A 25,073-nucleotide genomic window follows, 5' to 3' on the forward strand; every position below is an offset into this window, starting at 1 on the left:
TATCTAACCTCCCTCCCACATCAAAGCCAGGTTCTGGGGGAGAGGGGTGTTGCCCTTTTAGAAGTGAATGAGTCCTCTTTCCTGCACCCCATATGAACCAGTATCTGGGGAAGTCCTGCCCCTTTGATTGGGGAGCTGAGAACAAGTCTACTTTATACATATCACAGGCTAGAAAGCACTCAGGAGGGGGATGGGAACACCCACTAAGATGAATGGAGCCACTCACACACCCACCCCTGTTGTTTCAGGTGGTGCTCACCTCCATGGGGTTTTCTCATTTAGCCGAGAACTTCACACTGAGATGACTGGGCCACTTTACACCTTTCAGAGCCTCCTATGCTGCAGATGGATGTGCAGGGGAACCCTTCCCGCCATCGTCCCGCTACCCTTGTTTAAAGATGTGGCTGAGGCTTTAAGAGCTCTAAAGTCTGCATGTTTACATGGATTTTCTTGCAATTTGCTACGACTTGTGGGAGTGACCCACGTTTGGGGCCATTTGAGCCTGGGGTTCTGGAGGTATATGCCCTGAAGAAAATAGCCATTTTTCCAAAGTTTCTAGGTGGATTGTTTTTATGCAGAGCTAGAGATCAAACTATTGCTGTGATTCAGGTCAAAATAGTCTCCATTGGTCATTTTTTACCCAAGGTAGTGCACGGCCCCCACTAAGTCTTTGGGGGACCCAAATTGTGAATGGTATTTAAGAACACGTTCACTTTGCTTGCACAGACATGCAGCGTGGAAGGATTACAGACAATAACGAAAAACTGTGAGAGGGTTTCTATGCAGCCATTTTATGGTTGCCTGGATAGTTTGAGGGAATGTGCCAATGCCATTGCCCTGGTGAACACCCCATCACCAATATTTGTACAGCTGTGCAATAAAGAAATAATAACTCATGTTGCTTGCTACAAGTTGTCTGTTATAATACATGTTTTTATTTTATGGGAAGGCTTACTGTGAACATAAACAGAATAATCAGCAGTCAGTCTAACCAAAATTTTTTGTTATATCGGATGGGGAGAAGATGGAAGTAGAGGACTGCATGTAGGTGGAGTGGGAGGGAGAGATGAAGAGGTTGCATTTGCAGCTGGGTTGGGTAATGAGGATGGGTGGTAGCCAAACCTCGGATTGGTTGCTGGGGGGGGGGGAGAATGTGTATTTCACTAGCCAGTGGGGGTGCCAGTGGCCACTTCCTGATCTTAGGGCAGAATACCATGGTGTTTTCAAAGACACAAAGTGCAGAGGTTTGGAACTCACAGCACAGGTACTTTGACCACGGAGGGAAAAGAAATATACGTTCACTGCCATGGTTGCCAACATTGGATTCTGGTCGATATCTGGATCATGAGGTTGCAGGAGTTTGTTGTAGAGCAAGGAGTGCATTACAGCATGAAGATGGCTGATTGCAGGACCTGGTATGTACAACTGCCAAAATGACTACTAACAATCTCTTTTCCTGATAAAAAAACTAGGAAATTAAATTGCAAAAAACTACATTAATTCAGAGTTAATGAGAGTGAATGGGTTGTAAAAGGAGATGGACTATCAGACTGGCAGAATGGAGCTGTGTGTGTTAATGGGGCACATTGCTGAATAAGGTTGCGCATGCAACCTCAACTCTGCATTTCCTTCTTTTCAGACATTTGAGTTTTGCTCAGCTCAGCACTGCACTCTGCAAGGGATGACATATCACCAAATAACCTTAACTCTGCATCAATGTAGTTTTTGCCACTAAATATAGATCAATTCTGGCCCTAAAGGGGAGTTTTTGGTGTCAAGAAATGATATTTTCAAATTCTACATTTGTTCTAACAACTCTGAAGTAGAAACACTTTGTATGGAACAACTTTACAATGGACATTTTCAAGCAAAAAAATACCTTAGAGATTATTTAGAGATGGATCACCCCATTTCTAATGCAACACAAATTATGACTACAGTGTTCTGATGCCAGTTCTAATAAGTTGAAATACATCAGTAAATTTGTGGTATCAAACCATTTCCCCTCTCCAGGTATTTAGTTAAGTTTTTTTTCCACTGGGACAGCCTCCTGAGATACCTATCTGATTGCTCTCAAATTCAAACCCTGACCAAATAAGATAATAAAAATCATTACCGTGTAGCCTAGGTCTCCCTTTTCTCCCATCTTTCCTGGATACCCAAGTGATCCCTTAATGAAAAGAAAAAGTAATGTTTTCTCATTTAAAAAACACAGTCATTGATGTCAATAGAAAATGAGAAGCAAAACTATTTACCTGCTCTCCATTAATTCCATCAATTCCGTTGTCCCCATCATCTCCCTGAGGTAGCAAAAATGATAGGGATTATATAAGACCTATTGATCTAAATAACCAGTATGTGCTCTCAATCCAGCAAAGATGGTGTCCATGTTAACTCCTGTAGCTGACCATGGCAGCCAAAGTCATCGACAGATTTTAATATATACAAATTAATGGTTAATATCTCATTTCTTACATCTGCCCTAAGTACAACAGTAGAATAGACACTATGATCAACCCTCAAAACAGGCTAAAAAGGATTAAAACCCTAATAGTACACCCACTGAAGTCCCTGGCTCTCATGGACTTTAACAGGAGCAGAATGAGTCCCTAAAATAGTGCATCTGCACTTTTATTTTCCTTTGATGATCTGGCTATTGGTCAACTTTAAGGGTCCAGATAGACTTCCAGAGCTAAAGTGACCACTAAAATGACTGAGGGGGAAGAGACCAACGTTAAGAGTATTTGCCAATAAAAAGACCAGTAAAGCTGAAAGTCAAAATGATACCCAACTTTTATATCATTCCAGTACATTTTTTTCCTTTATGTCATGTGGAAGCTTTAACAGGGACATGTATTTTGTTTTTAACGAGACTTGTTTTTTCTTGGACTGTAAAACTGGTGTCTTAAAACACACACACAATACATAGTCACCCTGCATAATTGCTAATAGGGTGCTGGCACCATGTGGCAATGGTCATGTCAAATTATATTTTCAGTAATATGAATATTTCTATAATTCAATGCAAGTGTGATGCTGTATGGATTATGTGGGACACTGATATTGTTGACACCAATATTATAAAATAGCAAGGAATCTGACCAGATATGATGTGTGAGGTTTTGGCAAATGTGTTACAATTTGCCAAGTATGATAATCTTATTTATATGTTTGTATCAGCTTTGTATCGTGAGTTATAGATATGAAGGCATATCTCTATTTCCAAACTTGTGCTGTTTTTATGGGTGACACCTCCAGACAGATTGGCATCAGCACAGCCTAGCCTGTTTGATGGCCATTTGACTGTACAATGAATCCACTGATAGGAACCAGAGACAACACCTTATGACTCAGCAAGGCATATAAGGGCATGCCTATGGACAGAACTGTAAGGTTTTTCCATGCCATGTGCTGGACAGCTTGTGTTTGAAACAAAACTAGCACAAGCCACATGGCAAAAGAAATTTAAAAGGCAGCTGGCTGCATCGTCACCTCCTCCATTTTGTCTTCAATCCTGCTTCTGGCCTCGGCAGTGAGCTGTAGCTCATGAAAGGTTATGCTCAAATAAATTTGTTAGTCTCTAAGGTGCCACAAGTACTCCTTTTCTTTTTTCTAAAACTGAGGCTCTGAACAAAGGACTGAATGACCCACCCAAGCTGTTGATGTGTTCCAGAGGGAATTTCAAGGCAGCAAACTTACTAATACTGCTAAGAATGTGATATATGGACTTTGAAGTCTCTGTATGTATTTGATTGCTTCACCATTTTACAACTCTTCTTGTTCTCTTTTTTCTTTAGAATAAACCTTTAGTTTGACACACTAAAAGACTACCACGCTGCCAGCTATTTTGGGTAAGAATCAAACCTATACTGACCTGGTAATGTGGCTAGCCCTTTGGGGTCAGAGGAACATTTTGTATAGGTGAGCAGAGTTTTAAAATAACTCACTGGACTAGACCTAGGTGCTGACTGGGAGCCAGAGAACTGGAATGCAATAAAGGGGGCTGTGTGATTTCTTTTTTTTTTTTTGCTTCTTGAAAACCAGTGGGGAAGGATCAGAAGCACAGTTTGTGTCTGGTTGGTGAGTTTACTTCAGTGTTAACCACCAATCTTTGGGAAAACCTGCTCTCCTTTTTGCAGCCTGCCCTGACCGTGGCATTTCCAGTGAGGACTGCCTTAGGCGCCCTGGGTCACAGTAAGTTTTTACAATCTTACTACAGAAAGCAAACGTGAATCCCTAAGCCCTGAATTAAACACAAAGATAATTTGCAGCGTGATGAATCCAAGAATCACTTAGCATTGGATTTTATTCTCTTGGGAGTCAACAAAACTACTCCTGGGTATAGACCACAGGATCGAGCCTCTAAACAGCATCAGACTAATACCAAAGATCTTCAAACTTAAGGATACTTACATGGAAAGATGAATTAAGACAATGTGTCTATATGAAGGTGAGGGCGTACCTTTTCTCTTCTCCCTCCTCCTTTAATGCACTTTTATTTCTTATTTATACCTTTCACCCATCTCACCTGATCTGTAGTCAAATCAACACAAAGTTTTTCAGAAAATAAGTGCAACAGTACTGTACCTTTTTACCAGGTATTCCTTGGTATCCCTGAAAAGAATAACAAATATTTGTTTGAATGAGGTAAACAAAAAATAAATGCAAAGACATTTTGCGGAGTTAAAATAATGTTATCAGTAGATTCTTACTTTAGGACCTTTACTACCATCACATCCCTTATTCCCTTGCTCTCCCATTGGTCCAGGCAGTCCTCTTGAACCCTGAAAGAGAGAGAATGAAAAATACATCTTAGTATATCCTACCTAGGAAATGAAATATGAAGTTTGTAAGGAGAGTGATCATATGTTTGATCGGGGGCGACTATATTCATGAGATGATGTAATTCTAGAAAGGGAGCATGTATGTTAAGGAATATGGTAAATCTCTGAGAAAGCCCCGCATAAGCTAGATGTTTTAGAAGCCTGAGCAGACTCAGATTGAACTAAGTGCTTGTGCAGTTAAAACCGCTGTAGTTTCTCTCCAGAGTGCTTACAAAACATTACAAGCTTCTGATATAGTTATACATGTATTTACACTTGGTATGAAACTGTAATATAATCACTTTACATAATGCAAAAGAAAGTACTGAATTGAAAAAACAAATTGACAATTAATGTTGCTCACCTCCACTATAGATAGTGGTGGGGCACTTTCCTTCATTCTTCTCTTAATACTACTCTACTTAGAGAGTTCCTGCTTGAGGGGGGGAAAAGGGGGAAAGAAGGTGCGGTGGGAGGGAAGGGCCAGAGAAGAAAGAGGGTGTTGCTGCAATGAAGACCTTTTTTGCCCATTTGGAAAAAAAGCATGGAGTGATCATTTTTCTTCAGTGAGCACAGTCCAAAGGCCGAATTCTGCTCTCAGTTACACAGGCGTGTGGTGCGGTGCAGAAGCCATGCTGGCTCTACACCCTCGTGGGACTCTCCCACTCTCCCCCAGAAGGGGAGATGAGGGCAGAGTATACTCCCTTTGCACCACCTGAGCAATGCAAAGCAAGTGGGCCTGTGAATCTGCTCCATGGTATAGTGACCCCAAATTAGACATTAAAATAAATTCTAACTTGCCTCTTATAACCTGCTAGAATAGCTTCTCTGGTGTACTTTTCACTTTGCTATTCATGCAGTTCTACTTGTCAGACTACATGCATGCACTGTGCTGGTATTTTCCATCTTAATGCACCCATGCACTTTTCGCTACAAGCAGTAACCCAGGAGCCACACCATTAACAGGTATGGTTTAAGGAAGTGGAAAATAGGACGGATTATATTTGTGCTTATCTGTTGTGTTTCTTAATCTGAAACAAATAGTTAAAATTGAAAATACTGTTTCTTTTTATTGGGCCTGAATCACCACTATGTTACTCAGTTTTATGTCCATGTAACTCCATGGGTTACACACTGGAGTAATCGAATGATGAATCAAGCCGTGTATATGGAAAAACAGAAGGCATGAAACCCAATTATATATAAATGGAGTGGTGCACATTAGAAGAAAATGTTTCCTAGTGTCTTTCTTGTGCCATGTGCTCTGTCTCAGCACCTTGCAGACAGCAAAGATTACATAACTGCATACTATGGGTCCAATAGTGCATGCAAGTGGATGCTGACGCATTCAAGTGCTTGCCTATTGCATACTATTGAGGATATTTACACACACACACAGCTAGATAAGTTCCTAACTAAACAGGCACCTATAAAGGAATGTGTGTGCACCAGTCTGTACCCATACTTTGCATGTAAGTATTTAGTTCACATGCAAATACTTGGCTACTTACTTGCTGAAAATTAGGTTTCTCTCTTTTCCCTTTGCTTATTGAATCTTTGAAATATATGTCTGGAAGGTACCTTGAATAGTCATGAAGTCCAACTCCTGCACTGAGACAGGAACCAAGGGAGGGAGGAATTATTTTAATTTCTAAATATTCTGAAAAAATATAAGCCTTGAATTCTCATGTAGACCAACAGGACTTTAATCAAGAATTTATGTAAAAGTTTCTCCAAGAGATCCCCAAGTTTTTAGAAATTTGAAAGAGAAGGAACTATACATTACCTACAATTCTAGAGTAGTAAATGTTGACAGAGTGCTGAATCTTGACAGTTTTTTAAAAAAGATATGACAATTTTATTTTAAATCAGAATGATTTCTTTGGTATCAAGATTAGGAAATCCCCCCTTCCCCATCAGGTTATTAGTTTTAAAAAAAATACTGACCCCCAAAAAAGTCTTAGTTTTGAAGTATTTTTTTCTTAGTAAAATGTAGTCAAATGTTATAACTTACCGGCTCTCCCTCATCTCCTAAGTGTCCTCGACTGCCTTTTATACCTTTAGATCCCTGAAATCCAGACAGTAAAAGTGAAGATTAATACTAAAATTCTCTTTGCTTTAAAAGGTGAAACTATTAAGGATTGTCCTGATGGGGTACTTTATTTAGGAATGGCTAAAATTTTGCAAAAGGCAGTTTTATTCTGTACATTGCAAACTTCATTCCTTTGTTGACTGTGTCTTCAAAGCACTCTTTTAAAAAAACAAAACAAAAAACCAAACACTGGAGAAATGCGTTCAGCAAAGCAGGATAAATGGATAACCTGCAGGGAGGAATCATTTTAATTTCTTAATATATCAGTTTTTTAGGACAGAGGTTCTCAAACCATGGTCCGTGGACCACCGTGGTCCGTGAGCTCCATTCACGTGGTCCACAGATCGTTCCCTCTATGATGTGCGCCTGGGCAGCCACACACAAGAGAATGAAGGGTCACCCATCTAAGTAGTGGCTCTGTGTAGGCGTGGCTCCACTAATTAGGTACCTGGACCCTGGAGAAGATGCACATGTAAGGTGGGGGGAAATAGCAGGTAGGTGGGAAGAGGCAGTAGGGTGAGAAGAGGGGTAGGGGGAATTTGGGATGTGCAGGTCTGTGGTGGCAAGAGAAAGGCGACTTCCCCACTGCAGTAGCCCCTGAGTTGGAGAGAGACCCCCCCCCTTCCCAGCCCCAACTTGGGGGCTGCCATGGCGAAGGAGAGAGGGCACATCAATTGCATTAGAAAGGTAAGACTACTGATATTAAAATATGAGTTGTGTGCATTTGTAGAACAAAAAACTATAATTAAGATTTTTTTTTTATAGAGAGCTTTTATCCAAAGTGCTTTACAATAGTTAGCTAACAAACAACATTTGGGAAGATCATTAAGTGGTCTGCTGAGACCCCCAGCAATTTTCAAGTGGTCCACACAAAAAAAAGTTTGAGAACCACTGTTTTAGGAATAATAAAAGCAGCATCTAAGTCACCTAAAAGAGTATTAAACATTAACAAAGTGTGGAACCTGGACTTTGTTTTTTAAATGACAAATTTTTAAAAATTCAAATAAAGCAACAAGAGAAAAATCACTATCTTCTTTAGGCTTTGCAACTGGTTTGATTTTATACAGCTAGACTTACCAGAGCAGAGGTGGGCAAACTTGACCTGAGGGCCACATCGGGGAATAGAAATTGTATGGCGGGCCACAAATGCTCACAAAATTGGGGTTGGGGGGCGGGCGCTGGGGGGGGGGGGCTTGGGATGAGAGGTTTGGGGTGTAGGAGGGTGCTCCGGGCTGGGACTGTGGGGTTTGGAGAGCGAGAAGGGGATCATGGCTGGGGCAGGGTGTGATGAGAGGCTCAAGCAGCCCCCAGAAGCAGCGGCATGTCCCTTCTCCGGCTCCTATGCGGAGGTGTGACCAAGCTGCTCTGCATGCTGCCCTATCCGCAGGCACCACCCCTGCATCTCCCATTGGAGCATGTAGGTGTCGGAGCGGGGCCATGCTGTGGCTTCTGGGAGCCACATGCTGTGGCCCCCACCCCAGCACCCTGGCTGGAGCGGGGCTGAGCCACATGGTGCGGCTCGCAGACCAGATTAAAATGGCTGGCAGGCTGGATCCAGCCCGCAGGCCATAGTTTGCCCACCCCTGTACTAGAATAAAATTTTTCAGCATGGTTGTGCCAGTCAGTAGTATACCCGGTCTATTTATGCTGTGAGTATTTTGTGTTAGTTTATTGCAGATTCCCCCCCCCCCCAGGAGCCAATTCAACTTCTGAATTATTTTTTTAAAAATAGATCTCATGTTGTTTGGTCTACCTAGCTACTGCCTCTCGGGGAGGCGGATTGCCTATACCAATGGGACAATCCCTCGTCAGAGTAGGGAGTATCTATACTGGAGCACTACAGCGGCACAGCTGCAGGATTTCAAGTGTAGACAAGCCCTGAGAATAGATACAGGAAAAGGCAATAAAAGTCTTCCTATAAAGCTCCAACACTTGAATTTTCCTGGACTTGGCTGGCACCCGTATAATTACAATCCAAATGAAATGTCACAAAAACATTCTTACTTTATTTCCTTGTTTCCCTCGGCGTCCCATTCCACCTTCCTCCCCAATGCACTTGCAAAAAACAGCACAGCATGTCCTTTCAGCAACATTAGTCTCGAAAAAGAGGAAGAAACTACATGTGAAACATATCATTTTTCATTCATACTTCCCTGATCCTGAGCACATTTAAGACATTGAGAGTTTTGCATTTAATTCAGGAGGAGCATGATTGTGCCTTACATTCTACAGGCTAGATTCTCAGCTGTGGCTAAGCAGCACTCAGTGCAGCAGGCCTTAGCCCCAGGATCAGGGTGCTGCAATCTGGCAACAAGGGCTGGTTCCAGGCTAAATTAGAGCAGCCTCACTCCATTCTCCCCCAACCCCCGCCCCGCCACACTCCTTGCACTAACAGCTGCCAAGCTAAGTGGGCTGCTCTAGTACCATGAGAAGATTCTCTTACACAATGGGAAACTTTAGCTGGCTGAGCAAGTTGACTCTAGGCCTGTCAACAGTGTTGGCACAAAGCAGCCTGAGCATACCAGAGAATCTTGCCCTCTGACTATTGTATTCAGTTGTGAGCCTTATTTAGTTCTTTAAGAAAATGACTAGGGCCTTAATCAAAACTAACTAGACACTGTGGAGCTTCTCTGAATGACTTACCACATACTTGGACAGTGCTTTGGCAATATTTCTCATGCCAATATTTAATTGAGTCATGTATTCAAATCCTTTTCCAAACTCAATGTACTGAAGCTCATCAAATTTAGAGGCTCCTTCCAGAACAACAGTTATCAGTGCATCCAGTCCTATTTAAAACATTGTTTTTGCTCATTTATGGTCAAACAAAACATTTATCCAAATGAATATTGTAGACAATTATTTAGTTGATAGGATCCTTGTGTGTACGAATTCAGATTATTATTATTCATAAGGGTAAAATAAAGATTATAGATTAGAGAATGAAAGTCATGATTTATCTTCACATTTTATTTTTAAGAGTCCATAATTAATTTATAGAAAATAAATGGGCCAGTGGCAATCTGGAATCACTAACAACCATGGAATGAATTCTCTGTGTGAAGCTTGAGTATCAAAGAACATGTGACCACTGTGGCTGCCAGCACAATTATTTCCAGAATATTTTATCCTTTCACCTGAAACCAAGTTTTTAATTTTCAAAATAATACTGCCTTGTACTAAAATTGAGTTTAAAGCTGAAGAGAAAACACACACTGGGCTAGATCATCAGCTGAGGTAAATCAAAAAATGGAAAAAAATAGATTGAAAAATATCCCAGTATCATGGCCAGAATTTTCAAAAGAGCTCAGCTCCCACATTTAGGACTAGATTTAAACAAACAAACAAACAAACAACCCACCACCTCAGCTCCCACACACACACACACACACACACACACACACACACACCCCCAAAATAAGTAGCCAGATTTTCACAAAAGCTCAGCACATTGGGTACATGTGAGACTTTCGAGAATCAAGCCATCAGCACCACAATCCAAGGCACTGCATGCTCAGCCCTTTTGAAAAATCTGTTCCCAGTGAAAGGTGCTGAGCAAATCTGGTGCTTTTCCTATATTTATTTCATGACCTTGTACCACTTGTTGATGATTGTGGGTTATCACACCACATCATCATGCATGGAAGCTTCATGACAAAGCAAACAAAAAGCAATGTTAGAGAGAGCCACTAATTCAGAGTGCTATGTCCTATCTCCATATCCTGGCTGCTAAAAGGGAAGGCATTATTTTTTCTTCTGTCCCTTTTTCACCTGCCTTTCTTCAGCTAAAGAGCTTTGGGTTGAGTAACACTCTTACAGACCCTCTCAAAGTAATTTAATTTAAATATTTGTCCGCTTTAAGATACCTTTTTTTCTGAGTTCTTCTGACTTTTGTTCAAGTTCTTCTACATCTTCATCTAAACCATCTGAAAATACAAGTAAAACCTAAAGAGAAAGAGAAATCACAGGAAGTCAAAAGCAGAATTAAAACAAAAGAACTTATTTTTGGTCCAAAGTCTTGGTGTAAGAGACTAGCTTACCTTCCTTCTATTTTGATCATCAGCTTTGCTTGGAAATGTTTTCCAGAGTGACTCCAGGAAGTTGCCATTGAGATGAGATGGTTTGTCAATCACGATATTTCTCAGGCTGTTCAGTATTTTCTCACTGTCAAATTGGAACTTTGAAGACACGGGTGTAACTGTGTTGTTCAGGTAAACTGCCACACTGCTCTGTGTCTTTGTCCCTACATTGCAACTCAGACTGCTTAGGGATGTGAGGGCTTTTAGAATGTCAGGAAGATATGCTTTCAGCTGGTACTGTCCAAGGAATAAATGGTCACCTCTCTTTTGCGATGAGATGTCAAATCCCATAACAATATCCACAAAACAAGCTACAGTGGAAAAGAAAACAAAATATCACAAATTAATGCACACACAAATTTAGGTGGAGGAACAGAGAAAAAGAGGGGGGCAGAGTTTAAGATAAAGAATCATGGTAATTGTAGAATTCAGTCAGATACGGACAGGAAAACAAGACAACAGTTGGTGGATAGAATATGTATAGAGAGGTCCTTAATGTCTTTAATCCATATCAGAGCCAAATTCACCCTGAATTCATCTTTTACACCAGCAGGATTATTCCAGGGATGAACTTGCCTCAATATATGTACTTCTGCTGAAAAGAAATTGTAATTAACTTAAAAAGTATTTTGAAGTTCAATTATTTTTTCATCTGAACCATTTAACAAAAATTTATTCTCATTGAGGTCAATGTGAATTTTGCTGTTTACTTCAATGGGAGCAGAACTAGTCTCAATTTCATGTTAGTCCCCATCCCCAATAGTTAAACAGACTGAAACTTTTTTTTTTTAATAGTGCACTGTGTTGGAAGATGTTTTAAGAGTTAATGATGCTGCACTAATAGTCTGTTCAGTACACCTAGAAGTCATACTGACAATTCTGTTTCACATGTAGGTCAATACTAACAAAACGGGTGGAACACCTTAAATCCAGATGATTTAAAATGAGAACTTTAAAAAAAATTGATTTAAGTTAGGTTAAGCCTTTACAAAATTAATTTGAAATTTTGTGCTACTGCAACTTTAGAATAAAATTTATAATTTACTTGATTATAAGTGCTGCTTTTTTAAATGCCAGTACTGGTGGGATATCTTTGAGTTTTACAAAACTGCTATAGGCAAAAGAAAAGTATTAAAAATTAAAGCCCTGATTGTGCAGGCATCTAAGAGATATCTAACTTTACTCATATGAATAGACAATGAGGCTACGCTTTTAAATTTAAATATATGCATGAGTGCTTGTATCTTTATGAAACACATCTTAGTGACAGTCTATCACTTCAGAGCAAAACAGCTTCTGTGTTAACACTGAGAAGTTTAGACTTTCAGTACATTAACAGTTATTATGAACTTTTATTTATACAAATGGGCAATTTAAAAAAAAATCTTAAGGTTAATTACCTAAATATGAGCTTAAGAATTGAAGAGATTTTCAAGACCACATAAAGAACACAAGTCCTAGTGGCTCCCAACTGCAACTGCTGATGGACGAGTACAGCCTGGTCAAAGCATTTCAGTTTCTTGACTTATGGAAGTTCAATATATCCAAGATTGTGTTGGTTGTAAATATAGCTCATCTATTTTGTGTCAAGTTTGTGTTGTTCTCACAGTAAGGGTTAATGGAGAACTGGAATTATTTTCTGCATAAATGAGTATTTTAAGAGTGAAATCTCTCAATTGAAAAAAATTCTGTGTAAAACCTCAATTTCCAACAGTTAGGAAACTAACTGGAGAAATAAGTATAAAACATCCACTTTAGCAATTTAAAGTTATGAAGTAGGAAGAAAGTAAAGAATTTGCAGTGTGTAAATAAAATATATGATTCAATTTAAAAGGTTAAAATCAAATATTCAAATTTAGATTCTTTAAAAAAAATACAATATGGTATGCCTTCACCTTGTGAACAAATCCCTTATTTCTTTTGCCACCAATTATGTCTTTCTATGTTCTTGCTACTGCCAATGCTACTACATGACAGGGTTAGAGCAGCTGCACCTCCACACCAGAGAAAGAGGGCAAAGGCATACTGGGAAAAGAAAGCAAGTGATACTCTTCCCCAATCTGGAGATTTGTTTTCATTAGTCTCAAGCTCTAGGACCAGGCTCTAGTGAAAGAAAAGGAGAGAGCAGCTCAGTGCTCTGTCAATGGCTGTGAGGGCAGAGAAAGTGCAAGCCCAAAGAGGAGGTGAAGAGTAAAATATCAGGCATGGCAAAGGAAAATAAACTCCTTTCTTCAATGGGAAAGTAAAAAAGAGGCTCCTCTGAGCCAATGAATTGCAGGCTAAAAATCAGAATAGCTGTAGCAAGGGGATCCAGATACCGTAGAAGCAAAGAGAAGAAGCATGGGGTGTGCGTGTGTGTGTGTGTGTGTGGGGGGGAGTGAAACGTTGACATAAAGGCATACAAGGTGAAGAAAAAGTGATTGTAAAGGACCAGAAGCTCTGTTTTCAAGGCAGTGGAGGTTAGTTGGCCAGATTCTGCCTTCTGCCAAGATCTGCTCAGTACAAGAAAGGAGGACTGGCCACCAGGGAGCTTGTTACGACTTATTAGCATGGTTCTGTCCCAGCATGCTTTGACTCAGCCCAAAGGTGAATTTCTATTGGCTGGGCATAGCGAGGAGCCTGCAATCAACTTGATGGCATTCCTCTGTCTGTTTGGATGAAATGCAATAACTTTTGAAGAGGCATCTGCTAAGAAGGCAGCTTCAACCAAAGTCTGTAATTACTTATCTCTCAGACAAAGAAAAAAAGAATGGTGAGGGGAGAAGAGGAAGCTGGGGGGTGGGAGACACAGAGCCCCTGCCAGGAGGATCGGGTTGCAGTGAATTCCTGAAATAAAGGGGGATGGGAGAGAAGCAAGGAGCTTGATCTATGGAAGCAACAAAGTGTGCGACCCCCTAGGAGCAAAACAGGTGCAGCCATATGTGTGTTACAGGAGTATGTAAACAAAGCATTTTCCCTGCATGTTTCAACCAGTAATTTTAGGCCAGAGTAATTTATAAATGCTGTAGCTAGAAAACTCAAACCTGGCTTTTAATAGTCCTCAGTGATGGTCAAAAATAATACAAGTTTGAAGAAAAATAGCTCTAGAAGTGGGACAGATATAAGAAGTCAGGATTGAAATCTGAATTTCCCCCTTATTCGTTTATACTTACTTGTAGGAATATCAGGTTTACATAGGTCATCAACTAGTCTTTTTTTAATAATCTTCAGATCTTTGAAATCATGAACAGTGTACTTCCTTTCCGGGACACCAGCTATTTGCATGAGCTGTGAGTGATCAATATCCCCAACTCCTATAGCATATACATGAACACCTTCCCTTCTCAGATATTCTGCTGGTTCAGCAACATCATCATCCGACTTCCCGTCAGTGACTACCAACAAAACTGGTTGGACATTTCTTGTTACTCTTCTGCTGCTTGCTGGTGCAAAAAATTCCTTCACCTTCCTAAGTGCAGCTCCAATTAAAGTGCTAGTTCCTGTCATCTGTTTAATGTTCTCAATTTGAATGTTCAGTTCTGATTTGTTCTGAAAAGCACCCAGGCTGAATTCTCTTTTATACCTCTCACTGTACTGGGCAATGCCAATTTCAACATTGTGATCATAATTAATCTGATCCAGTACATCTTTCAAGAAATTCTTCATCCTAGTGAAGTCAGCTGGGTGTATACTATTGGAACCATCAATCAAGAAAACAAGGTCTGCTTGAATTTCACACTCTGAAATGGAAAAAAAAAAAGGAAAATTACCTTATTATTTATTTAGGGCTCATAACGTGCTGGGCTCTTCACAGATAAAAGACAGGATCCCTGCCCTCAAAGAGTTTTCAGTCTAAACAGAAAAGGAGTACTTGTGGCACCTTAGAGACTAACAAATTTATTTGAGCATAAGCTTTCGTGAGCTACAGCTCACTTCATCGGATGCATTTGGTGGAAAATACAGTGGGGAGATTTATATACACACCCACACCCACACACAGAGAGAACACCGAATGCATCCGATGAAGTGAGCTGTAGTTCACGAAAGCTTATGCTCAAATAAATTTGTTAGTCTCTAAGGTGCCACAAGTACTCCTTTTCTTTTTGTGAATACAGACTAACACGGCTGCTACTCTGAAATCAGTCTAAACAGAGACAAGACAAAACAAGTGCAGACAAAACACAAAGGAAGTGGGGAAGGTGAGAGCAGGACAAGGCTTACAAGTACAAGACTGTGTGATTACTTCGGTGGTTCTGCACACATCCTGTTGATTCATTTTATGTGTATTTTTATTACATGGAAATAATCACAATCCTACTCTGAATCCTATTTGGGTGGGGGTTTTTTTAAGATCACTTTGGGGAGAGAATGAGCATGAGGGACTGTGGAGAGGAAGACTGAGGGGAAGAGGAGGAGGAAAGCTCAAAAGGAAAAAGAGAAGGAAAGAGGGATAGAGGCTGGCTGACATCCTACAGCAGGATGAGTGTGGTAGTTGGAGAGATGGAAGGAGATTAGGACAAACAGCAAATCAGTTGGGCAATCAGCAAATGTAAAGGCAGATCAGAGTTTGTATTTTAGAGGACAAAAATTCTGATAACATGGAGGATACGGATTGGGGGTGAGTGAAGGCACTTCTGACATGTTCCCAGCTCTGGCAGAATGAGAAAAGTTTCTGGAGCTGGGGCTTTAAGAACACTCCAAAGCTCCTCCTGCTGTTTTTCTACGTGGTCAGGGAGATGTGGCTGTGAGCCCATATTTCCAGGCATCTCCTGGTTGGATCCGGCATGGGATGGGGATTTCTGTTCCTCACTGGTGGGAGCAGAGCTCCATGGGGTGAGGTTTTTGAGACTGGAGCAACAGTGGGCTGTTACAGGCTCACACAGAACTTGTGGGGAGGAGCAGAGATTCAGGAGAAAGACATTGCTGAATACAGGGGAGCTTGGAGGTGGTTCCAGAAGCAGAAACCCTCCGAAGTATTTGTAAAGGGACAGGCGTACAAGCATACATAAAAACAGGGCATGTAGGGGGCAGCCTAATTCTCACAACAGGGAAAGCAGTCTGTGCAACAACTGGATGCTAGCATGGAAGGGCCCCCCAAATAAGCCATTGAACTGCAGACCTTACACATTCCAGCAGGTGTTCTGCTGTTGTCCTCAGATAACATAATGGATTAGAAGAACCTCAACTACTAGGCTTCAGGAGACCTAACCCTTTACTGGACTTTCTCCTTACGGCCAAGTTAACAATTGTCATTGTTGTAACTAACAAAAACCTTGTCTCTACTGGCAGTGGTGTGTGGGATATGTGTAGCTACACACCACGGTGAAAAGCAGGCTGCATCAACACTGTACTGGGTAGCTACACATCAGTGAAAGGCTCTCACGGAGGGGAAAGGCTCAGGCAATAGGAAGCTGCCAGAGCTTTTCCTCACTGCCTGATGCTTGCTACAGCCTTTTCTCACAAGAGGGACACTATACTGCTAAAAATAGTGTCGACAGGGGAGGCACGACTTGGGCACGTAGTGAGTATAGGATACATGCCCTAAGATTCTGGCATGTCTTTATTTTCCTAAGCAGAGCCTCTCTGTCTTGTGCTCTTTATACCTGTGGTAGAGGGGCATGCAGTGTATGTACTCTGCACCCCATTGTCAGTGTAGATCTAGGCTAAGGTGTTGTAATAAGAGTATGCATGACCTTTCCTCCCAGCCGTAGTCAACTATTCGTTCACACAGGCATGCCTCCAAGTGCTTCCTGGGAGCCCAACAGGACCCAGCCCCTATAGTGCTTGCTTCTGAGGTGCAGTACAGCTGTCACACTACTGACTGACTATCTAAAGAAGTTTGGTGGACAATAGCACTCCAGTAGCCCAAGGAGGGGAGGTTGATTACAATCCACTCTGACGCAGGGCACTGGTCAAATAATACAAACAGCAATTTGTAAATATTCTTGTGACTAAATACATTCACACTGATGGTATCCATGGAATCATGTTATTCATTGTTTGCAAGTATTCCGACAGCCTCCAGACAAGTGAGAAAACTGTGGGAGTCACAGGAGTGCCATGAATTTTAATTTGAATGCTCATCTGAAAATTTATACCAGAAATACATTGTTACTTGTTATTCTTTATTCACCTGTAAAAAAAAAGGTTACACTCATCCAATCGGGGAGCAGAAACACCATGTGACTTATGTTGGCCCACTAACAGTGCAAATAATGAAAAGAAAAGGAGTACTTGTGGCACCTTAGAGACTAACAAATTTATTTGAGCATAAGCTTTCGAGAGCTACAGCTGTGAGCTGTAGCTCACGAAAGCTTATGCTCAAATAAATTTGTTAGTCTATAAGGTGCCACAAGTACTCCTTTTCTTTTTGCGAATACAGACTAACACGGCTGCTACTCTGAAACCAGAAAATAAGTGAACAGTTAGCAAAAAGCCCATAGGGTCACTGTAGCACAGGGCCTGCTCACTGCCCCCCTGGGCAACCCCTTACAGCCAGAGATCATTCTGCAGCACCCTGACTCTGTTATCCCCTTTTCAGGGCCCTTTAGATCGCATAGTTCAGAAGTGGTTCCAAGAATCCCCCCAAAGACATCCAATTTATTGAGTCCTCTGACACATACTGACCCTGTAGGCCCCAGCAGTTCAAGGTCCCTCTCCAGATTAACACACAAAACACAAACTCACACGGTCTTCATCCCAGCTGGCCTTTACAAGGCTTGTCCAAGGTCTCTTCCAGGGGGTCTCACTGCCTAGAGACCTTCCTCCAACTTCAGCTTTTTTTTCCCCCTTACTGACCCAGTGCCTTTACAGGAGCCTTCTTCTCCCTCCCTGCAGTCTATAAACCTAATTACAACTTTCTCTCCCACCCCTCTGAAGCTTCCTGTTTTTTTTATATCCTGCCAGCTCCTGATTCAACCCAGGTATGGTTCATCCTGCGGACGGTCAATGTAAAACTGTCTCGCGGTCCGCCAGTGGTTTACCCTAAGAGGCTGCAGGTTGCCCACCACTGGACTAGAGGATGCCACTGTGCAATTTGCATGGTGTAAGTTTTCTCATAATTGCCACTTGCAATAGTCCCCATCTGCCTGTTCTTGCCTATTTCCTCAGCAGAGCTCATCAACCAGGCCAAATCATGTGATGCTTTTGTGATGTATGTAATTGATTAGACTAGTTGTTGTGGGGATAGGCAAACTGAAACCTGAACTCAGGTATTTCAAAGTGAAAGGTTAGTGCCCTAATTTTACCCTTAGGAAAGTTCTGAACCTGCACGGACTAACAATAATATCAACCATTTAACCAATGAAAATCCTCAGTTGTAGGATCAAGTAAGGATAAACTTTAAGAAATTTCCCTTTTTGCCTATAGCTTGGCTTGCTAAAGAGAAAAGAATACCACAGCAAGCTAGATATACAAAAGAAGCCATATACATTGCTTTGAAATTTTAGAGATGTGTCTCCCCATCTTTGCCAGTTTTTAAATAAAATGATGAGGAAAGTTTAAACTGTATAGAGTAGCAAAACAAACACTTACCTGGTTTTGAATCGTCACATATTTTTTCTGATATTGCTATAGATGTGTTTTTGAGTCCTTCAAATGTATCCACATAGTAATATTTGTCTTTTGATCCGACCATGGCCAAAAGCTCATCAGGTTTTGCTCCTTCTATCCCAACAGCATAGATAATAATTCCATTGTCTCTTAATCTCATGGCTGTGTCACCGAGCTGTGCTTTATCATGGGACTCACCGTCTGTTATCACTATAAGAATCTGTGGAACACCCTTGCTTTTGCGGCTGCCATGCTCCTGAGCAAAGAGAGCTTCCGAATAGCCAATTGCCTTGGCTGTATAAGTTGAACCTCCTTTAGTTACGTCATTCTGGATAGCCTCAACAATCTCGGATTTTGCTGTGTACTTATTAAGGTAGAAAAATGTTTCCGGTTCATCAGAATATTTTACAGCTCCAAATTGAACTCTATCTGGAGCGACATCAGATTTTTTCACCAAGGCAATCATGAAGTCTTTCATGGTCTGGTATTGTAAGGTACTTATGCTCCCAGATCCATCTATCACAAACACAACATCTAATCTTTCTATCCTTTTGCATTCTGTAAAAGAACATATGACAAAACAAAAAAACCCAAACAGAAAAGTAAGTACGGACTCTTACTGAATCTTTCTTACTAATCCCCTTGTATTCAAGCAAAGCTTGTGAATTTGGATCACTTTTTGGAGGCAGTAACACAACAGAACATCCTATGTTAGGCATGTTTTGGGAAAATCCATCAGTGCACAACAGAAGAACCTAACCACTAATCCTAAAATAACTGATAGTTTCAACTTAATCTAAAATCCAGTGGGATGGGGGGAAAAATGAATGGTAACACAACAGAATGGGATCAGGCTAGATGATCATAATGGCCTCTTCCGGCCTTTAAAAAACAAAACAAAAACAACCTATGAATCTGTATTCTATTAGAATACAATTACCAATTAAAAGCTTGTGTTTCCCCCCCAAAACATATTTTAAGATTTTCATTTTTGGAGTTAAGTCAAATTTCTGTGACCCTTGTTCTACAGAGTCATCACACACACAGTTTTATGTACTGTTTACTAATGGAAATGAGCCAAATTCTGATGCCATTTGCATCTATGCAACCACACTGAAATACATGGAGACCCACCAGCATCAATGATAGCAGAATTTATTTTGTGCTTTGGATCTATTGCAATTTTTTTTCTTTGTGTAAGAAAGATGTTCAGTTTGGAGACTGAAGCCTTGCCATCCCTGCACAGCCCCCAAGGCCCGATGTTGCAGTGACCAAAAAGGGCTGAATGGGACTTTTGTGAAACCCATTAAAACTACTTCTAAACTAAAGATCAGCATTTATGACAAGGAGATGGGAAGTCAATACCTGATTAACAGTTTCGTAAGGAGGACATTGTAGCTCCTAAACATGGAACAAAATATATACCTTTCAGGGCATAACAGTGGCAGATTTGATTTGTTCTCACTTTGCAACAGCAAAAATGTGTTTTCTGCAATTGGATAAGTGAGTGAAAAAGATAACCAGATCTCAGTCCTGTAAGCCCCTGAAATGGAATGTGCAATGTGCAAAGAGGAGAGAAACTCCTTGTGCTCTCCCTAGCCCCATTGCACAGCCATGTATGGCGCCAGGCATAACCTGGCCCCGGGCTATTCCATTTTTCAGGTCGGGCTATTCCATTTTTCAGCAAGCTGTGCAATGTTTGAATAGCAGCCTCTGCAGGGAAGTGTTTGCACAGATGGTTATTCTATTTTATTCTATATAGGTTCTTATACTGTAATCATCACCTTAACATACCTTTGTGCCTTCCAGCCATGTATTAAGCAGTGTGTGTTTTTTCCTCTCATTTTTTCCCCAAGAGGCAACAGTGTGTTTAGTGAGTTGTTTTGAATGTCACTCCCACTCCCCATATATTTATGTTAGAGAAGGCAAGATCAAAGGAAAACACCTTGCACTTGGAGTGGAAGGTGGAGAGGTTTGTGACGGTCCTTAGTTCCTGTGAGAGGTCATTTCACACAGTCCTGCACTGGGCCCCTCAAAAATGAGTAGCATGTGGTACTCACTACCATTTTCATCTATCTGTACACTGTTTTATGCCTCTTTTGCACCTATTTAAATGCTTCTGTCAACACATTTTCTTAAAAGCCTTGGCTACATTGGGTTTGAACCACATCTGGAACCCACACTGAAACTTGTAAAAAGAAAAGGAGTACTTGTGGCACCTTAGAGACTAACAAATTTATTTGAGCATAAGCTTTTGCATCCGATGAAGTGAGCTGTAGCTCACGAAAGCTTATGCTCAAATAAATTTGTTAGTCTCTAAAGTGCCACAAGTACTCCTTTTCTTTTTGCGAATACAGACTAACACGGCTGCTACTCTGAAATTGAAACTTGTAAATACGGTTCCAACAAAACTAGATTCCAGTGCTGTATTGCTGGCAACACAGATAGTGGCCAGACTCTGTGTGTGTGTGTGTGGGGGGGGGGGGAAATACAACCTGTAGAGCCCATTTCTGCCCTCATTTACATGTGTACAATTTCTATGACTTCAATAGAAGTTGCACCCTTGTAAATGAGGGCAGAACTAGGCCATTAGCGTAAACAAGAATCAATCTCCAAGGATGTTTTACACTGCCAGACCACCACAAAAGGAGCCTTAGTATAAGGGAGAATCAGATTCTTAGTATTTCCTTACACACATTAGCATACATGTCGTACTTTTAAAATATTATGAAATTTATATTATTTGTTTGAGAGAATATAGCATCTTTCAAAGCTAGTAGGACAGATCTGGTACTGTGATCCAAATTCTACCTTCATTTTCTCACACACTTCTCATCCCTGTAGGGATCTCCAAGAGAAGATGACATTGCAAGGAGAAAGCACACCTGTTTATTTACTTTATTACAATACTCAACTATCTGGACAGAATAAAATTCCTACACAGACACAGATTGACATGAGTTATTGAAAACGGCAGTACTTACCCTCATGAGGCCTGCATATTCCAAAGATGATCTCATCTTCTATATGCTTCAGAATATCAAACTTCTCGACATAAAAAACCAGCTCATGCTTCCCACTAATCTCTTCCAGCTGAGTTTTATTTGCATTAAACACCCCAACACTGTAGATAATAACACCTTGCTCACGTAGGGCTCTTGCTGGACTTTTTACTACATCCTGCGCTTCCCCATCAGTAATCAGGATAAGAAACTTTTTGACAGCCGGACGTGCACCTTTGGGAGGCTTGAAATAATCAGACACAAATGTCAATGCGCTTCCTGTTAGTGTATTTTCCCCTATAAGAGACATTCTATCAATAGCACTGAAAATGTCACTTTTTGAAGCATATCGGTCAAGCTGGAACTCTTCCTTGTTTGTGCTACTGAACTGGATGACCCCAACTTGCACTCGTTCTGCGCTGATGTCAGATTTGTTCACCAGTTCTCTCATAAAATTTTTCATTTTCAAAAAGTTCTCTGGTCCTATGCTTCCAGAACTGTCCACTAGAAACATGATGTCAGCTGTCATTTCTTTGCAGGCTACAGAAGAAAATATTAATATTAGTATAACCCAGGCTTTACATTAAAAATAAATAAATAGGCTTAACTGGGGCAGGATGGTCTGGGATAGATGGGTGGGTGCTAAGATTTCTGGCTGTGCTGGGTAAATGGAGGAATAATGAGGTAGGTGAATGGATGGATGGGTGCTGTCTGGAGAATAGCTGGGTTGGGGAGCGTAGGGCCAGTATTGGGCCCTCTCTCACATGCTGTTACTGCCCCCTCCTCCGGTTGCTACCATGAATTAGAATCTACTAGGGAGCAGTTAGAAGTGAGGCAGAGAGGTCATCCAAGTGTCCTAGCAGCTTCCAGGAGAATCAACTGCAGAGCTGTCCCTGCAGCCTGCCTGGGTGCATGATGATCCGGATGGGCTGAGCACAGGTGTGACAGGGCTGCTGCTTGTGTGAGTGCCACCTGAGTTGCATGACACTGGACAGCACTGCTATAAGTTTAGTAGGGATGCTAAGGAGAGGTTTGCTAGGTACATGCATTTACACACACAGGAGAGATGTAGCTTGTGGTTTGTTGTCTGAGACACTTCCATTTCCAAACAGAAAAAGATTCTGTGATTTACAAATCAATACAGGCACAAAAGATTCAGGGGTTTACGGCTGTGTATAAGCATATGACACTAGCATTCTAATAACGTATCTGTTAATCACAAACACCAACTTGACATAGCTCACTGCTAGAGAATTTAGCTTGCATTTATGTTCCTCTTACTGTGTGTGTGTGTGTGTGTGTGTGTGTAGGCTATTGAGCATTACAGTCTTACAAAGGCAATGATCTTAAATGCCATCTTGCCTGACTGCAGACTGATGGTAGGGTTAGTGCTCTGTGGGCACCTGAACAATTCATGACACAGGTATTTACACTGGGACAATAGCAACACAACATGATGAGTTGGAAAACACACTACGTGATGTAGGACTACCCTCTTCAGTTGAAAAGTCATCTTGTTTGTTACAAAGCTGAGGGAAAAAAGGAGGAAGGAAAAGGAATGCTTTGATGCTCTGATTGAAACCAAATAAAAATATCCTTGCTTTTTAAAGCATATGATGAACATACACATAATAGAGTTAAGAAAGAAAGAAAGAAAACTGCTTTATTTATAATTGGCTTGCAGACAGCCATCTCAGTTCAAAATGTGCCCAAAGTATATTTATACATTTCAGTTATTCAGGCTGGAGTAATATGCTTATGTTTTGAACTTGAAATTGCTTGTTATACAAGAGGAGGCACCCCGTTCAATTAGCACTCTGAGTTCAAAGGGCAAAAATCATAATTTTCCTTACCGTCTCCAGAACAGATCCCTTGAACAATTTCATTTTTTATGTTTTTCAAAGATTCAAACTCATGCACAAAGAAAGTCCTGCTCTTTGATCCTGAAATCTCATGTAGCTGTGCTTCCTTTGCATCTTTTACACCAATGGCATAAATATTAACCTTCTCATTCCTCAGGCTCTCAGCAGGCTCCTTCACACTGTCATGTGACTCCCCATCTGTTAGGACAATGAGGTAACAAGGCACCCTGCCAGCTCTCTGCTCCCTTGCCTTTTTAAACAGTGGCTGCATGAAAGTCAAAGCTTCTCCAATTTTGGTATCCCCATATATTTGCCTAATGTTGTCAATGGCCCTCTCTAAATCGTTTGTTTTGCTGTATTCATTAAGTTCAAACTCCAGTCTTTTGACATCTGAGTACTGCACAGCTCCAAAGCGAACTTTATTCAGCCCTATGTTAAACATCTTAACCACTTCCTTCAAAAATTTTTTGAGGTCTCCGAAGTCATTAGGATGAATGCTTGTTGAGCCATCGATGAGCACATAAATATCAGCTTCTTCTGTGTCCACACATCCTACATGGAAAAAGAAATTGTATACAGCATTAGTGCGAGAACAAAATTTAAAGAGAGAAACATTGAGAGAAGCACAAAAGCATATAGACATGTAATTAGGGCCCATCAACCAGTATTTATACAATGACACAAACCCAGGTGGAGTTCCACAGCAGCAGAAAATCTGCCAGAGAGTGAGGTGATCATGGCGCAACGTGGCTGCAATCTCAATGTAAAGTAACAATGTCTGAGAAATACTGATTATTTATCTTATGATTACTGGAGTTCTTCAGGTTATGTGATCCCTATCTGTACACCACTCGAGGTGCCCATGCACACCATGTGCCTAAGGCCTGAAGATTTTTCAATAGCAGCGTCTCTTGGTCCACATCAGTGCCCATCATCCCCTTGTGCTCCAAATCGAGGGCATAAGGGACCACATGAACTGACCACCTCTCCAGTTCATTTTCTATCATGAATAATCCAAGGAAGGGATCAGAAGCAGAGTGGAAGGATGGTACGTAGTGGAATACAGATCGAGACCACAAATCTTGAAGAATACCAGTCACTGTAAGGTAAGTAACCAGAATTTCTTCTTCAAATGACGGTCCCTATCTGTATTCCATTCAAGGTGGCTCACAAGCAGTATTCAATGAAGAGGGCACAGGGAATCCTGATGTGTTTGGCAGCGTGATCTTGCAATCTGAAAGGATACATCTGCTGAAGAAACTCATTCTAGGGCATAATGCCTAGTAAAAGTATGCATAGAGCTCCATGTTGCCACTCTACAGATCTCCAGAAGGGGAACTCCATGAAGCAAAGCCACTGATGTAACCTGTACACCTTGTGTGGGAGGGGTCACCATCAACTCACAGCTTGATGCAACTTGAAATCCATTTAGAAAAATCTCAAATGTATGAAAGGGGAAGCAAAGGAGACAACTAGATTAGGAGATTCCCTGAAGGGTTCTGTCGTCTGCAGGTAGAATGCTCAGGCTCAAACATCCAGAGAATGGTGCTCCCTGTCTTTTCTGGTGGCATAATATTTTGGGCGAAAAATAGCTAGCTATATGACCTGATTTAAAACGGTATTCAGAGGGAACATTTGGAATGAATATAGGGTGTAACTTCAAAGAAACCTTATCCTTATGGAAG

General features: G+C 41.1%; 1 protein-coding gene across 2 annotated transcripts in view; it reads right to left on the reverse strand.

Moving 5' to 3' along the window:
* The window catches only part of COL6A6 (collagen type VI alpha 6 chain), a 110,443-nt gene that overhangs the window by 57,889 nt on the left and 27,481 nt on the right, over positions 1-25,073 (reverse strand). For both annotated transcript variants that reach the window (XM_038389605.2, XM_038389604.2), the window contains exons 5-17: positions 23,380-23,940; positions 21,509-22,066; positions 18,507-19,082; positions 14,147-14,713; positions 10,956-11,305; positions 10,782-10,860; positions 9,559-9,704; positions 8,920-9,012; positions 6,838-6,891; positions 4,713-4,784; positions 4,588-4,614; positions 2,256-2,300; positions 2,117-2,170 (exon numbers count right to left, since the gene is read on the reverse strand). In XM_038389605.2, the coding sequence (XP_038245533.1) occupies positions 2,117-2,170; positions 2,256-2,300; positions 4,588-4,614; positions 4,713-4,784; positions 6,838-6,891; positions 8,920-9,012; positions 9,559-9,704; positions 10,782-10,860; positions 10,956-11,305; positions 14,147-14,713; positions 18,507-19,082; positions 21,509-22,066; positions 23,380-23,940 (3,182 nt within the window). The remainder of the gene's footprint in view (positions 1-2,116; positions 2,171-2,255; positions 2,301-4,587; positions 4,615-4,712; positions 4,785-6,837; positions 6,892-8,919; positions 9,013-9,558; positions 9,705-10,781; positions 10,861-10,955; positions 11,306-14,146; positions 14,714-18,506; positions 19,083-21,508; positions 22,067-23,379; positions 23,941-25,073) is intronic.

This window comes from Dermochelys coriacea, chromosome 2 (assembly GCF_009764565.3).
Source record: "Dermochelys coriacea isolate rDerCor1 chromosome 2, rDerCor1.pri.v4, whole genome shotgun sequence".
NCBI lineage: Eukaryota > Metazoa > Chordata > Testudines > Dermochelyidae > Dermochelys > Dermochelys coriacea.